The 16,136-nt window shown below is 51.5% G+C and overlaps 1 protein-coding gene across 5 annotated transcripts in view; it reads right to left on the bottom strand.

Annotated features, from left to right (window-relative positions):
* SBF2 (SET binding factor 2) overlaps positions 1-16,136 on the bottom strand; it is a 585,530-nt gene that overhangs the window by 122,339 nt on the left and 447,055 nt on the right. For all 5 annotated transcript variants that reach the window (XM_063946447.1, XM_063946443.1, XM_063946444.1 and 2 more), the window contains exon 20: positions 9,250-9,419. In XM_063946447.1, the coding sequence (XP_063802517.1) occupies positions 9,250-9,419 (170 nt within the window). The remainder of the gene's footprint in view (positions 1-9,249; positions 9,420-16,136) is intronic.

The raw sequence follows: 16,136 nt of genomic DNA, 5'->3' as shown, positions 1-16,136 counted from the left end.
GCGTCAACGCCTTGGCTACCCTGGGCGAGGATTCCCACCATACCCTGTCCTGTGCAGGGAAAGGATACGCCATAAGAATTCTCTTGGGAATCTGCAGCTTTTTGTCTGGAGTTTCCCAAGCTTTTTCAATTAACGCATTCAGCTCATGAGATGGGGGAAAGGTTATCTCAGGTTTCTTTTCCTTAAACATGTGTAGCCTCGTGTCAGGGACAGAGGGGTCATCTGTGATATGCAAAACATCTTTTATTGCAATAATCATATAATGAATACTTTTGGCCACCCTTTGGTGTAACCTAGCCTCATCGTAGTCGACACTGGAGTCAGAATCCGTGTCGGTATCAGTGTCAGCTACCTGGGATAGGGGACGCTTTTGAGACCCTGAAGGGCCCTCTTCTCTGGACTCTGCTTTGTCCAATCTCTGATGTAACAAGGTCACATTCGCATTTAAAACATTCCACATGTCCAACCAATCCGGTGTCGGCGTTGCCGACTGAGACACCCCAATCATCTGCTCCACCTCCTCTCTAGAAGAGCCTTCCATTTCAGACATGCCGACAAGCGTACCGACACCCCCCCACACACAGGGATTGTATATATTAATATGGAGACAATTCCCCCAATAAGGCCCTTTGGAGAGGCAGAGAGAGAGTATGCCAGCACACACCCAGCGCCAATAACCCTGGAAATAAAATTCCCAGACACAAAGCGCTTTTATATACTGATATAGATAAATCTATACACTCACTGCGCCTTACAAAGTGACCCCACCCCCTCTCTTTTTTTGGTCTCTGTCACCATGTTCAGCAGGGGAGAGTCCGGGGAGCCAGCTTCTGCAATGTGCTGTGGAGAAAATGGCGCTGGTTAGTGCTATGAGATCAAGCCCCGCCCCCTCAGCGGCGGGCTTCGGTCCCGCTCAATTTTCTTTACACTGGGGGGTATTAAAGTATATACTGCTACTGTAGCCTATATATCTCTTTTAGCCAGTCCTAGAGGTTTATTGCCACCCCTGCGCCCTGCACCCATTAGTGCCTGTAGTGTGTGTGTTGCGTGGGAGCAATGGCGCGCAGCGTTACCGCTGCGCGTTACCTCATAGTAGAGCTGAAGTCTTCTGCCGCCTTTGAAGTCTTCTTTCTTCTTATACTCACCCGGCTTCTATCTTCCGGCTCTGTGAGGAGGACGGCGGCGCGGCTCCGGGACGAACGGCGAGGGTGAGACCTGCGTTCCGACTCCCTCTGGAGCTAATGGTGACCAGTAGCCTAAGAAGCAGAGCCTATCATTTAAGTAGGTCTGCTTCTCTCTCCTCAGTCCCACGATGCAGGGAGCCTGTTGCCAGCAGTGCTCCCTGAAAATAAAAAACCTAACAAAATTCTTTATTCAGAGAAACTCAGTAGAGCTCCCCTGTAGTGCACCCACTCTCCTCTGGGCACATAATCTGAGGTCTGGAGGAGGGGCATAGAGGGAGGAGCCAGTGCACACCCATACTAAAAGTTCTTTGTAGTGCCCATGTCTCCTGCGGAGCCCGTCTATACCCCATGGTCCTTACGGAGTCCCCAGCATCCTCTAGGACGTAAGAGAAATAATATTTATTTTTTGGGTGCTTTTTTCCCAGTAGACAATGATTGGTCTTAAAGCTCTTTGCTCCTTTTTGTTAATTGCGGCTATTTTATTTGAATATTTGTAAGTTTTTTGCATTTTTAATATATAACAGGAATCTTTTGAAAGAACTTGCACATTACAAACTTGCACCAATGTATCTATCTCTTGTGACTACAGGGGTGTTTGGCATGATTTCAGCAAAGTTTAGAATTGCTGCCACACAGACGTGTCCTCTTACATCTTTGCTCCGTGCGCTACAAGTCGCGTTACATATAACATGCAAGTGCCATGTGACTCGTGGTGCAGAGTGTCTTTTTTTGCCGTGAAAATGCATCTTAGTCACAAAATAATGCACTATGACGCACGAGCAGCTTCTGCTGATTAAAATGATATGCAGCATGCCTATATTCTGTGTGACTATGTGACTGTATTTGCATACAAAACACTATGCTACTGTGTTTTCCTGGGAAACCCTGTGACGTGGCATTTTGGATGCAGATAGAGCTGCTATTACACGCAGAATATAGGCGTGCTGCATGTCACTTTAATCAGCATGATCTGTTTGAGCATCCTATTGCATTACTTTGCGACTAAGACGCATTTTCGCAGCAAAAAAAAGACAAAAGAAAAAAACGCTCAGCGCTACTAAATTACGGCATGGTATGGCACAACTTGAAGGGCTGTTTAGTGTGATTTTCCACAACTAATCGTTCTAATGTATGGGGAAATTAATGAATAAATGATAAGCCAGTGCCCACCTACTTTGTCGCAGTTACCTAGGAGAGCCTGTACCGCTGCTGCTGTCTCTTTGCATTCAATGGATGGTGCTTCAGCGGTGTGTGGGCTCCGAGTACCCTAGAATGGAGCAGTGGTGCCGGAGGGAAACATGTAGGGGAGCTGCTGGGTGCGGTGTACTGGCAAATAGAGGCGGCACCGTGCACTTCTGGCCCCAGCAGAAAAGGCAGTGCTGCACCGCCAAATCTACTCCTCCACACTGCACCGTGCACCTCTAACCCCCAGCAGGAAAGGCAGTGCTGCACCGCCAAATCTACTCCTCCACACTGCACCGTGCACCTCTAACCCCCAGCAGGAAAGGCAGTGCTGCACCGCCAAATCTACTCCTCCACACTGCACCGTGCACCTCTAACCCCCAGCAGAAGGCAGTGCTGCACCGCCAAATCTACTCCTCCACACTGCACCGTGCACCTCTAACCCCCAGCAGGAAAGGCAGTGCTGCACCGCCAAATCTACTCCTCCACACTGCACCGTGCACCTCTAACCCCCAGCAGGAAAGGCAGTGCTGCACCGCCAAATCTACTCCTCCACACTGCACCGTGCACCTCTAACCCCCAGCAGAAGGCAGTGCTGCACCGCCAAATCTACTCCTCCACACTGCACCGTGCACCTCTAACCCCCAGAAGGAAAGGCAGTGCTGCACTGCCAAATCTACTCCTCCACACTGCACCGTGCACCTCTAATCCCCAGCAGGAAAGGCAGTGCTGCACCGCCAAATCTACTCCTCCACACTGCACCGTACACCTCTAACCCCCAGCAGGAAAGGCAGTGCTGCACCGCCAAATCTACTCCTCCACACTGCACCGTGCACCTCTAACCCCCAGCAGGAAAGGCAGTGCTGCACCGCCAAATCTACTCCTCCACACTGCACCGTGCACCTCTAACCCCCAGCAGGAAAGGCAGTGCTGCACCGCCAAATCTACTCCTCCACACTGCACCGTGCACCTCTAACCCCCAGCAGGAAAGGCAGTGCTGCACCGCCAAATCTACTCCTCCACACTGCACCGTGCACCTCTAACCCCCAGCAGAAGGCAGTGCTGCACCGCCAAATCTACTCCTCCACACTGCACCGTGCACCTCTAACCCCCAGCAGGAAAGGCAGTGCTGCACCGCCAAATCTACTCCTCCACACTGCACCGTGCACCTCTAACCCCCAGCAGGAAAGGCAGTGCTGCACCGCCAAATCTACTCCTCCACACTGCACCGTGCACCTCTAACCCCCAGCAGAAGGCAGTGCTGCACCGCCAAATCTACTCCTCCACACTGCACCGTGCACCTCTAACCCCCAGAAGGAAAGGCAGTGCTGCACTGCCAAATCTACTCCTCCACACTGCACCGTGCACCTCTAATCCCCAGCAGGAAAGGCAGTGCTGCACCGCCAAATCTACTCCTCCACACTGCACCGTACACCTCTAACCCCCAGCAGGAAAGGCAGTGCTGCACCGCCAAATCTACTCCTCCACACTGCACCGTGCACCTCTAACCCCCAGCAGGAAAGGCAGTGCTGCACCGCCAAATCTACTCCTCCACACTGCACCGTGCACCTCTAACCCCCAGCAGGAAAGGCAGTGCTGCACCGCCAAATCTACTCCTCCACACAGCACCGTGCACCTATGACCCCAGCAGAAAAGGCAGTGCTGCACCGCCAAATCTACTCCTCCACACTGCACCATGCACCTCTAACCCCCAGCAGGAAAGGCAGTGCTGCACCGCCATATATACTCCTCCACACTGCACCGTGCACCTCTAACCCCCAGCAGGAAAGGCAGTGCTGCACCGCCAAATCTGCTCCTCCACACTGCACCGTGCACTTCTAACCCCCAACAGAAAATGCAGTGCTGCACCGCCAAATCTACTCCTCCACACTGCACCGTGCACCTCTAACCCCCAGCAGGAAAGGCAGTGCTGCACCGCCAAATCTACTCCTCCACACTGCACCGTGCACCTCTAACCCCCAGCAGGAAAGGCAGTGCTGCACCGCCAAATCTACTCCTCCACACAGCACCGTGCACCTATGACCCCAGCAGAAAAGGCAGTGCTGCACCGCCAAATCTACTCCTCCACACTGCACCGTGCACCTCTAACCCCCAGCAGGAAAGGCAGTGCTGCACCGCCAAATCTGCTCCTCCACACTGCACCGTGCACTTCTAACCCCCAACAGAAAATGCAGTGCTGCACCGCCAAATCTACTCCTCCACACTGCACCGTGCACCTCTAACCCCCAGCAGGAAAGGCAGTGCTGCACCGCCAAATCTACTCCTCCACACAGCACCGTGCACCTATGACCCCAGCAGAAAAGGCAGTGCTGCACCGCCAAATCTACTCCTCCACACTGCACCGTGCACCTCTAACCCCCAGCAGGAAAGGCAGTGCTGCACCGCCAAATCTGCTCCTCCACACTGCACCGTGCACTTCTAACCCCCAACAGAAAATGCAGTGCTGCACCGCCAAATCTACTCCTCCACACTGCACCGTGCACCTCTAACCCCCAGCAGGAAAGGCAGTGCTGCACCGCCAAATCTACTCCTCCACACTGCACCGTGCACCTCTAACCCCCAGCAGGAAAGGCAGTGCTGCACCGCCAAATCTACTCCTCCACACAGCACCGTGCACCTATGACCCCAGCAGAAAAGGCAGTGCTGCACCGCCAAATCTACTCCTCCACACTGCACCGTGCACCTCTAACCCCCAGCAGGAAAGGCAGTGCTGCACCCCCAAATCTACTCCTCCACACAGCACCGTGCACCTATGACCCCAGCAGAAAAGGCAGTGCTACACCGCCAAATCTACTCCTCCACACTGCACCGTGCACCTCTAACCCCCAGCAGGAAAGGCAGTGCTGCACCGCCAAATCTACTCCTCCACACTGCACCGTGCACCTCTAATCCCCAGCAGGAAAGGCAGTGCTGCACCGCCAAATCTACTCCTCCACACTGCACCGTGCACCTCTAACCACCAGCAGGAAAGGCAGTGCTGCACCGCCAAATCTGCTCCTCCACACTGCACCGTGCACCTCTAACCCCCAGCAGGAAAGGCAGTGCTGCACCGCCAAATCTACTCCTCCACACAGCACCGTGCACCTATGACCCCAGCAGAAAAGGCAGTGCTGCACCGCCAAATCTACTCCTCCACACTGCACCGTGCACCTCCAACCCCCAGCAGGAAAGGCAGTGCTGCACCGCCAAATCTACTCCTCCACACTGCACCGTGCACCTCTAACCCCCAGCAGGAAAGGCAGTGCTGCACCGCCAAATCTGCTCCTCCACACTGCACCGTGCACTTCTAACCCCCAACAGAAAATGCAGTGCTGCACCGCCAAATCTACTCCTCCACACTGCACCGTGCACCTCTAACCCCCAGCAGGAAAGGCAGTGCTGCACCGCCAAATCTACTCCTCCACACTGCACCTCTAACCCCCAGCAGGAAAGGCAGTGCTGCACCGCCAAATCTACTCCTCCACACAGCACCGTGCACCTATGACCCCAGCAGAAAAGGCAGTGCTGCACCGCCAAATCTACTCCTCCACACTGCACCGTGCACCTCTAACCCCCAGCAGGAAAGGCAGTGCTGCACCGCCAAATCTACTCCTCCACACTGCACCGTGCACCTCTAACCCCCAGCAGGAAAGGCAGTGCTGCACCGCCAAATCTGCTCCTCCACACTGCACCGTGCACTTCTAACCCCCAACAGAAAATGCAGTGCTGCACCGCCAAATCTACTCCTCCACACTGCACCGTGCACCTCTAACCCCCAGCAGGAAAGGCAGTGCTGCACCGCCAAATCTACTCCTCCACACTGCACCATGCACCTCTAACCCCCAGCAGGAAAGGCAGTGCTGCACCCCCAAATCTACTCCTCCACACAGCACCGTGCACCTATGACCCCAGCAGAAAAGGCAGTGCTACACCGCCAAATCTACTCCTCCACACTGCACCGTGCACCTCTAACCCCCAGCAGGAAAGGCAGTGCTGCACCGCCAAATCTACTCCTCCACACTGCACCGTGCACCTCTAATCCCCAGCAGGAAAGGCAGTGCTGCACCGCCAAATCTACTCCTCCACACTGCACCGTGCACCTCTAACCCCCAGCAGGAAAGGCAGTGCTGCACCGCCAAATCTGCTCCTCCACACTGCACCGTGCACCTCTAACCCCCAGCAGGAAAGGCAGTGCTGCACCGCCAAATCTACTCCTCCACACTGCACCGTGCACCTCTAACCCCCAGCAGGAAAGGCAGTGCTGCACCGCCAAATCTGCTCCTCCACACTGCACCGTGCACTTCTAACCCCCAACAGAAAATGCAGTGCTGCACCGCCAAATCTACTCCTCCACACTGCACCGTGCACCTCTAACCCCCAGCAGGAAAGGCAGTGCTGCACCGCCAAATCTACTCCTTCACACTGCACCGTGCACCTCTAACCCCCAGCAGGAAAGGCAGTGCTGCACCGCCAAATCTACTCCTCCACACAGCACCGTGCACCTATGACCCCAGCAGAAAAGGCAGTGCTGCACCGCCAAATCTACTCCTCCACACTGCACCGTGCACCTCTAACCCCCAGCAGGAAAGGCAGTGCTGCACCCCCAAATCTACTCCTCCACACAGCACCGTGCACCTATGACCCCAGCAGAAAAGGCAGTGCTACACCGCAAAATCTACTCCTCCACACTGCACCGTGCACCTCTAACCCCCAGCAGGAAAGGCAGTGCTGCACCGCCAAATCTACTCCTCCACACTGCACCGTGCACCTCTAATCCCCAGCAGGAAAGGCAGTGCTGCACCGCCAAATCTACTCCTCCACACTGCACCGTGCACCTCTAACCCCCAGCAGGAAAGGCAGTGCTGCACAGCCAAATCTGCTCCTCCACACTGCACCGTGCACCTCTAACCCCCAGCAGGAAAGGCAGTGCTGCACCGCCAAATCTACTCCTCCACACAGCACCGTGCACCTATGACCCCAGCAGAAAAGGCAGTGCTGCACCGCCAAATCTACTCCTCCACACTGCACCGTGCACCTCTAACCCCCAGCAGGAAAGGCAGTGCTGCACCGCCAAATCTACTCCTCCACACTGCACCGTGCACCTCTAACCCCCAGCAGGAAAGGCAGTGCTGCACCGCCAAATCTACTCCTCCACACTGCACCGTGCACTTCTAACCCCCAACAGAAAATGCAGTGCTGCACCGCCAAATCTACTCCTCCACACTGCACCGTGCACCTCTAACCCCCAGCAGGAAAGGCAGTGCTGCACCGCCAAATCTACTCCTCCACACTGCACCGTGCACCTCTAACCCCCAGCAGGAAAGGCAGTGCTGCACCGCCAAATCTGCTCCTCCACACTGCACCGTGCACTTCTAACCCCCAACAGAAAATGCAGTGCTGCACCGCCAAATCTACTCCTCCACACTGCACCGTGCACCTCTAACCCCCAGCAGGAAAGGCAGTGCTGCACCGCCAAATCTACTCCTCCACACTGCACCGTGCACCTCTAACCCCCAGCAGGAAAGGCAGTGCTGCACCGCCAAATCTACTCCTCCACACAGCACCGTGCACCTATGACCCCAGCAGAAAAGGCAGTGCTGCACCGCCAAATCTACTCCTCCACACTGCACCGTGCACCTCTAACCCCCAGCAGGAAAGGCAGTGCTGCACCCCCAAATCTACTCCTCCACACAGCACCGTGCACTTCTAACCCCCAACAGAAAATGCAGTGCTGCACCGCCAAATCTATTCCTCCACACTGCACCGTGCACCTCTAACCCCCAGCAGGAAAGGCAGTGCTGCACCGCCAAATCTACTCCTCCACACAGCACCGTGCACTTCTAACCCCCAACAGAAAATGCAGTGCTGCACCGCCAAATCTACTCCTCCACACAGCACCGTGCACTTCTAACCCCCAACAGAAAATGCAGTGCTGCACCGCCAAATCTATTCCTCCACACTGCACCGTGCACCTCTAACCCCCAGCAGGAAAGGCAGTGCTGAACCGCCAAATCTACTCCTATATACTGCACCGTGCACCTCTGACCCCCACCCAGCTTCCCAGTACAGCCGACACTGATACAAAACCCCCACCCCTGAAGCAAAGGTGGCACAGCACCTCCGACTATTCACCTGGCGCTCCCCGACCTGCAGCAAAGGTGGCGCAGTACCCCAGACTCTTCTCCTCCATACGGCACTGTGCACCTGTGCCCCCCAGCCTCCTAGTACAGCTGCTACTGCTGCAAAGGCGCGCTGTATCTCTGACTCTTTTCATCGCGCTCCCTTCCCAAAGCAGCAGAAGCCGTCCACCCTGACACTTTGCATCTCTGAATACCCCCTTTACAAGCCTGCACAGCGTAACTCTGGCACCCCGATTAAAAGGCGGCACTGCACCACTGCTGCCGCACCCCCTCACCACACACACTACCCTACATACCCAGTACAATTGGCACTGCATCTCCTGACTACCTCCCAGGTAACGAGCTGGGCATATAGGAGAGTGCTGTTGTGTACAGTAGTGTGTTGTGTGTGCATAATAGTGCGCCGAGTACAGTAGTGTGTATAGTTCACCATAATGGTAAAGAAAATGTATTTAACAAATATATGGTGGTGGAAGGAAAAAAAATCTAAATTTGAATAAAATAAATAGATATATAAGGTTTCTTTTTTTTCTATAAATATTTACTGAAAACATGCAGAAGAAGTCAGACACTGTGCGCCTACGTGTGTGACATCACAAGTTGGAGAGAAGACGTTGGCTGGGTTAGGTGTGTGGGGCAGTGTTTTAGTTGGACGGTTGGTCAGTTGGAGGAACGTTGGTCTGATGTATTGTATGGCCCACATAAGAGTCCAACACATGGGAAGAGTCAGGGTAGAAACATACCTGGGATCATACAGTGCAAGCTCTTTATGTGGTCCTGCGTCACCCCGCTCTCCGTACACACCTTGTCAATAAACCTGGTAATGAAGCGGACCACTGAATTGGCAATATCATTCTCGGAATCCTCAAAGCCACTCTCTGTGTCATAGCTCTCGGCAACACTGCCAGCAATACTGTGGGACATAAAGAAGCAATAAAGTTACTGGTAATTACTCTTATCCGGTCACTAATGTAAGCTATACACACCCATCTTAGCTCATGCATCATACATACCCCTACTCTGAGATTACTATCACCGGCCACGTTACCATGCAGTGCAATGTATAAGAACATATTCTACCGATGAGAAAATCACGTTCCTGTTTTGCAATAGCGTGAATACCCTTGATAGCTTTTAAAAGGCCAAAAATTCCATTTCCACTATCAGGAAAATTCATCACTCTAAATGTATTTTGACAACTTGATCCAAAACATACTGAATAGTTGTAAAGATCCCGTTTTTCAAACACACAGGGAAAAAAAAATTGCTGGATAATGGTTGCCGGTGGGGTCATGTAGCGTCTTATAGGAATGGCTGAGAGTCATTGTTAAAGAATGATACACAATGACACAAACAATGAGATCACGACACATTAACAACAACACAGCACTTGTTTATCAAATTGTGATCAGATATTTAATCTAAGTGGCGGCACTAAAACAGACGGAACATTCCACTGAGACAAACAACGGACTCTTCTATTTGGTGGCCTGTGCAAAGGTCAGTAGTGGACACTTAACCCCTCGGGTGCTGGAGAGCTGCAATACTTTTTACGGCACAGTCCTACACTGCGGCACTGGCGCTCGCGCGTCGGAGAAGGCTCATTTGCATAATGATCGCGGGGAAGATAATGCATTAGCGTGAGGAAGATAATGTACGGATGTGTGATTTGTTGTACGTATATTATCAATCTATACAAAGTTCACGTGGGCAATACTGTATTACATTCAATGTCTCCAAACAGTAATCAGACCCTGGCGCATTATTATATTTTCTTTTCTTAGACCAGCAATCAAAAGGGATTTATCTTGGGTTGTTTTTTTTTTATATCTCTTATTAACACAAAATACTATTAAAAATAAATAAAAACAAAATGACGCTGTATTATTGGGGGTTGCCATGATACTGTTTTAAGTGTATGACACCCAAAGCCGATCTTTAAAGTACAGTGATGAACACATGGGCGGCGCTATGGAGCATTTATCCCCCATCTCCCTGCTCTGTCCTGACATAGATGTATGTGCTCACCTATTTCGCTTATTATTATTATTATCATCATCCTTTATTTCCGCAGCGCCCAATTACAGAATACATAAACAAATAATCAAAACAGGAAAACAGCAACTTACAGTTGATGACAGTATAGGACAAGTACAGGGTAACTAAACATAGCTACATCAGCAGATGACACTGGAATAAGTTTCAGGTGGCAGAACACTACAGGATTTGGGGCAGTTGAAGGTTATTAAAGTAAGAAAAAGGATAAGCACATGCTCGTGAGAGTTTACATTCTAAAGGGGAGGGGTAGACAGACAGGGGTGACACAGATGGGGTACATAGAGAGCGTGGAACAGGGGGTTAGGATGAGATTTGGCTGGGTTTGGTGTAGAAGTGGGTCTTGAGAGCCCGTTTGAAGTTTTGTAGAGAGGTGGAGAGTCTGAGGGGGAGAGGTAGAGAATTCCAGAGAATTGGGGCAGCACTGAAAAATCTTGGAGGTAGGAGTGGGAGGAAGTAATCCGTAGGCAGGAGAGGCGGCGTGCATTAGCAGAGCGAAGAGGACGGGTGGGAGTGTAAAGGGAGATAAGGTCAGAGATGTAGATGGGAGAGGAGTGGGTGAGGGCTTTGTAAGTGAGAGTGAGAAGTTTGAAATGGATTCTGAAAGGGAAGGGGAGCCAGTGAAGGTCTAGTAAGAGAGGAGAGGTGGACGTAGTGCGTTTGGTGAGGAAGATGAGCCGGGCAGCAGCACTGAGGATAGATTGGAGTGGAGAGAGGTAATTGTCAGGGAGGCCAGTCAGAAGGAGATTACAGTAGTTCAGCATGGAGATGACCAGTGAGTGGATAAGGGTCTTAGTAACATCCTGGGTCAGGAAGGGTCTGATCCTGGAAATATATATATATATATATATATATATATATATATATATAGAGAGAGAGAGACTGTATATTTTAATATAGCTCAGATGTGTCAGAACATAGGGTGTGTGTGTGTGTGTGTGTGTGTGTGTGTGTGGGGGGGGAGCAGAGGGGCAGCATCCCCCCCCCCCCCCCCCCCCCCCAAAAAAAAAAAAAAAAAACATGTAAGAGGCGCAGGTGCTGGGGTACGCTTACCTCCGGATCCCCGCTGAGACTCCTTCTTTAAAAAGTCTGCCGCCGGTGCCGCAGCGTGCTACCCCCTGTCCTGTCCTAGCCGGTTCTTCACTGATGCATTACTGGGGATGTCCCAGCAGGACCAACATGGCCACGGAATCCTTTTGGCAGGGCAACCCTACTTAGGTCGACAGTCACTAGGTCGACATTGACATGGGCGACATGGACAAATGGTCAACACATGAAATGGTTTTTAAAAAAAAATAAGAATTTACTTACCGATAATTCTATTTCTCATAGTCCGTAGTGGATGCTGGGGACTCCGTCAGGACCATGGGGAATAGCGGCTCCGCAGGAGACAGGGCACAAAAAGTAAGCTTTTAGGATCACATGGTGTGTACTGGCTCCTCCCCCTATGACCCTCCTCCAAGCCTCAGTTAGGATACTGTGCCCGGACGAGCGTACACAATAAGGAAGGATTTTGAATCCCGGGTAAGACTCATACCAGCCACACCAATCACACCGTACAACTTGTGATCTGAACCCAGTTAACAGCATGATAACAGCGGAGCCTCTGAAAAGATGGCTCACAACAATAATAACCCGATTTTTTTGTAACAATAACTATGTACAAGTATTGCAGACAATCCGCACTTGGGATGGGCGCCCAGCATCCACTACGGACTATGAGAAATAGAATTATCGGTAAGTAAATTCTTATTTTCTCTAACGTCCTAAGTGGATGCTGGGGACTCCGTCAGGACCATGGGGATTATACCAAAGCTCCCAAACGGGCGGGAGAGTGCGGATGACTCTGCAGCACCGAATGAGAGAACTCAAGGTCCTCCTCACCCAGAGTATCAAATTTGTAAAATTTTACAAACGTGTTCTCCCCTGACCACGTAGCTGCTCGGCAGAGTTGTAAAGCCGAGACCCCTCGGGCAGCCGCCCAAGATGAGCCCACCTTCCTTGTGGAGTGGGCATTTACAGATTTAGGCTGTGGCAGGCCCTGCCACAGAATGTGCAAGTTGAATTGTGCTACAAATCCAACGAGCAATCGTCTGCTTAGAAGCAGGAGCACCCAGCTTGTTGGGTGCATACAGGATAAACAGCGAGTCAGATTTTCTGACTCCAGCCGTCCTTGAAATATATATTTTCAATGCTCTGACAACGTCCAGCAACTTGGAGTCCTCCAAGTCGCTAGTAGCCGCAGGCACCACAATAGGCTGGTTCAAGTGAAAAGCCGAAACCACCTTAGGCAGAAACTGAGGACGCGTCCGCAGTTCTGCCCTGTCCGAATGGAAAATCAGATATGGGCTTTTGTACGATAAAGCCGCCAACTCTGATACTCTCCTGGCTGAAGCCAGGGCCAGTAGCATGGTTACTTTCCATGTAAGATACTTCAAATCTACCGATTTGAGCGGCTCAAACCAATGGGATTTGAGAAAATCCAAAACTACGTTGAGATCCCACGGTGCCACTGGAGGCACAATCGGGGGCTGTATATGTAGTACACCTTTGACAAAGGTTTGTACTTCAGGCACTGAAGCCAATTCTTTCTGGAAGAAAATCGATAAGGCCGAAATTTGAACCTTAATAGACCCCAATTTGAGGCCCATAGACAATCCTGCCTGCAGGAAATGTAGGAATCGACCCAATTGAAATTCCTCCGTTGGGGCCTTCTTGGCCTCACACCACGCAACATATTTTCTCCAAATGCGGTGATAATGTTGTGCGGTCACTTCCTTCCTGGCTTTAATCAAGGTAGGAATAACTTCCTCTGGAATGCCCTTTTCTTTTAGAATCCGGCGTTCAACCGCCATGCCGTCAAACGCAGTCGCGGTAAGTCTTGGAACATACAAGGTCCCTGCTGAAGCAGATCCCTTCTTAACGGTAGAGGCCACGGCTCTTCCGTGAGCATCTCTTAAAGTTCCGGGTACCAAGTCCTTCTCGGCCAATCCGGAGCCACGAGTATTGTTCTTACTCCCCGTAGCCGTATAATTCTCAGTACCTTTGGTATGAGAGGCAGAGGAGGAAACACATACACGGACTGGTACACCCACGGTGTTACCAGAGCGTCCACAGCTATTGCCTGAGGGTCTCTTGACCTGGCGCAATATCTGTCCAGTTTCTTGTTGAGGCGGGACGCCATCATGTCCACCTTTGGTTTTTCCCAACGGTTCACAATCATGTGGAAGACTTCTGGATGAAGTCCCCACTCTCCCGGGTGGAGGTCGTGTCTGCTGAGGAAGTCTGCTTCCCAGTTGTCCACTCCCGGAATGAACACTGCTGACAGTGCTATGACATGATTTTCCGCCCAGCGAAGAATCCTTGCAGCTTCTGTCATTGCTCTTCTGCTTCTCGTGCCGCCCTGTCTGTTTACGTGGGCGACTGCCGTGATGTTGTCCGACTGGATCAACACCGGCTGACCCTGAAGCAGCGGTTTTGCCAGGCTTAGAGCATTGTAAATCGCTCTTAGCTCCAGTATATTTATGTGAAGAGACGTCTCCAGGTTTGACCACACACTCTGGAAGTTTCTTCCCTGTGTGACTGCTCCCCAGCCTCGTAGGCTGGCATCCGTAGTCACCAGGACCCAGTCCTGTATGCCGAATCTGCGGCCCTCTAACAGATGGGCACTCTGCAACCACCACAGAAGAGACACCCTTGTTCTTGGTGACAGTGTTATCCGCTGATGCATGTGCAGATGCGATCCGGACCATTTGTCCAGCAGATCCCACTGAAATATTCGTGCGTGGAATCTGCCGAATGGAATTGCTTCGTAAGAAGCCACCATCTTTCCCAGGACTCTTGTGCATTGATGTACTGACACATTTCCTGGTTTTAGGAGGTTCCTGACAAGTTCGGATAACTCCCTTGCTTTCTCCTCCGGGAGAAACACCTTTTTCTGAACAGTGTCCAGAATCATTCCCAGGAACAGCAGACGTGTCGTCGGGGTCAATTGAGATTTTGGAAGATTCAGAATCCACCCGTGTTGTTGAAGCACTACTTGGGTTAGTGCTACTCCGACTTCCAGCTGTTCTCTGGACCTTGCCCTTATCAGGAGATCGTCCAAGTAAGGGATAATTAATACGCCTTTTCTTCGTAGAAGAACCATCATTTCGGCCATTACCTTGGTAAAGACCCGAGGTGCCGTGGACAAACCAAACGGCAGCGTTTGAAACTGATAATGACAGTTTTGTATCACGAACCTGAGATACCCTTGGTGTGAAGGGTAAATTGGGACATGCAGATAAGCATCTTTTATGTCCAGGGACACCATGAAGTCCCCTTCTTCCAGATTCGCTATCACTGCTCTGAGTGACTCCATCTTGAACTTGAATTTCTGTATGTACAGGTTCAAGGATTTCAGATTTAGAATAGGTCTTACCGAACCGTCCGGCTTCGGTACCACAAATAGTGTGGAATAATACCCCTTTCCCTGTTGTAGGAGGGGTACCTTGACTATCACCTGCTGAGAATACAGCTTGTGAATGGCTTCCAATACCGTCGCCCTTTCTGAGGGAGACGTTGGTAAAGCAGACTTTAGGAACCGGCGAGGGGGAGACTTTTCGAATTCCAACTTGTAACCCTGAGATACTACCTGCAGGATCCAAGGGTCCACCTGTGAGCGCGCCCACTGTGTGCTGAAAATCTTTAGTCGACCCCCCACCGCCCCTGAGTCCGCTTGCACAGCCCCAGCGTCATGCTGAGGGCTTTGTAGAAGCCGGGGAGGGCTTCTGTTCGTGGGAAGTAGTTGCTTGCTGCACCCTCTTACCCCTTCCTTTGCCTCTGGGCAAATATGACTGTCCTTTTGCCCGCTTGTTCTTATAGGAACGAAAGGACTGCGGCTGAAAAGACGGTGTCTTTTTCTGTTGGGAGGTGACCTGAGGTAAAAAAGTGGATTTTCCGGCTGTTGCCGTGGCCACCAGATCCGATAGACCGACCCCAAATAATTCCTCTCCTTTATACGGCAATACTTCCATATGCCGTTTGGAATCCGCATCACCTGACCACTGTCGCGTCCATAAACTTCTTCTGGCAGATATGGACATCACACTTACTCTCGATGCCAGAGTGCAAATATCCCTCTGAGCATCTCGCATATAAAGAAAAGCATCCTTTAATTGCTCTATAGTCAATAAAATACTGTCCCTATCCAGGGTATCAATATTTTCAGTCAGGGAATCCGACCACACCACCCCAGCACTGCACATCCAGGCTGAGGCTATTGCTGGTCGCAGTATAACACCAGTATGTGTGTATATACTCTTCATGGTAGTTTCCAGCCTCCTATCAGCTGGATCCTTGAGGGCGGCCGTATCAGGAGACGGTAACGCCACTTGTTTTGATAAGCGTGTGAGCGCCTTATCCACCCTAGGGGGTGTTTCCCAGCGCGCCCTAACCTCTGGTGGGAAAGGGTATAATGCCAATAACTTCTTTGAAATTAGCAGTTTTCTATCGGGGTTAACCCACGCTTCATCACACACGTCATTCAATTCCTCTGATTCTGGAAAAGCTATAGGTAGTTTTTTCACACCCCACA

The sequence above is a fragment of the Pseudophryne corroboree genome, chromosome 11, assembly GCF_028390025.1.
Source record: "Pseudophryne corroboree isolate aPseCor3 chromosome 11, aPseCor3.hap2, whole genome shotgun sequence".
Classification (NCBI taxonomy): domain Eukaryota; kingdom Metazoa; phylum Chordata; class Amphibia; order Anura; family Myobatrachidae; genus Pseudophryne; species Pseudophryne corroboree.
This window is presented reverse-complemented; position numbering and strand designations above follow the sequence as displayed.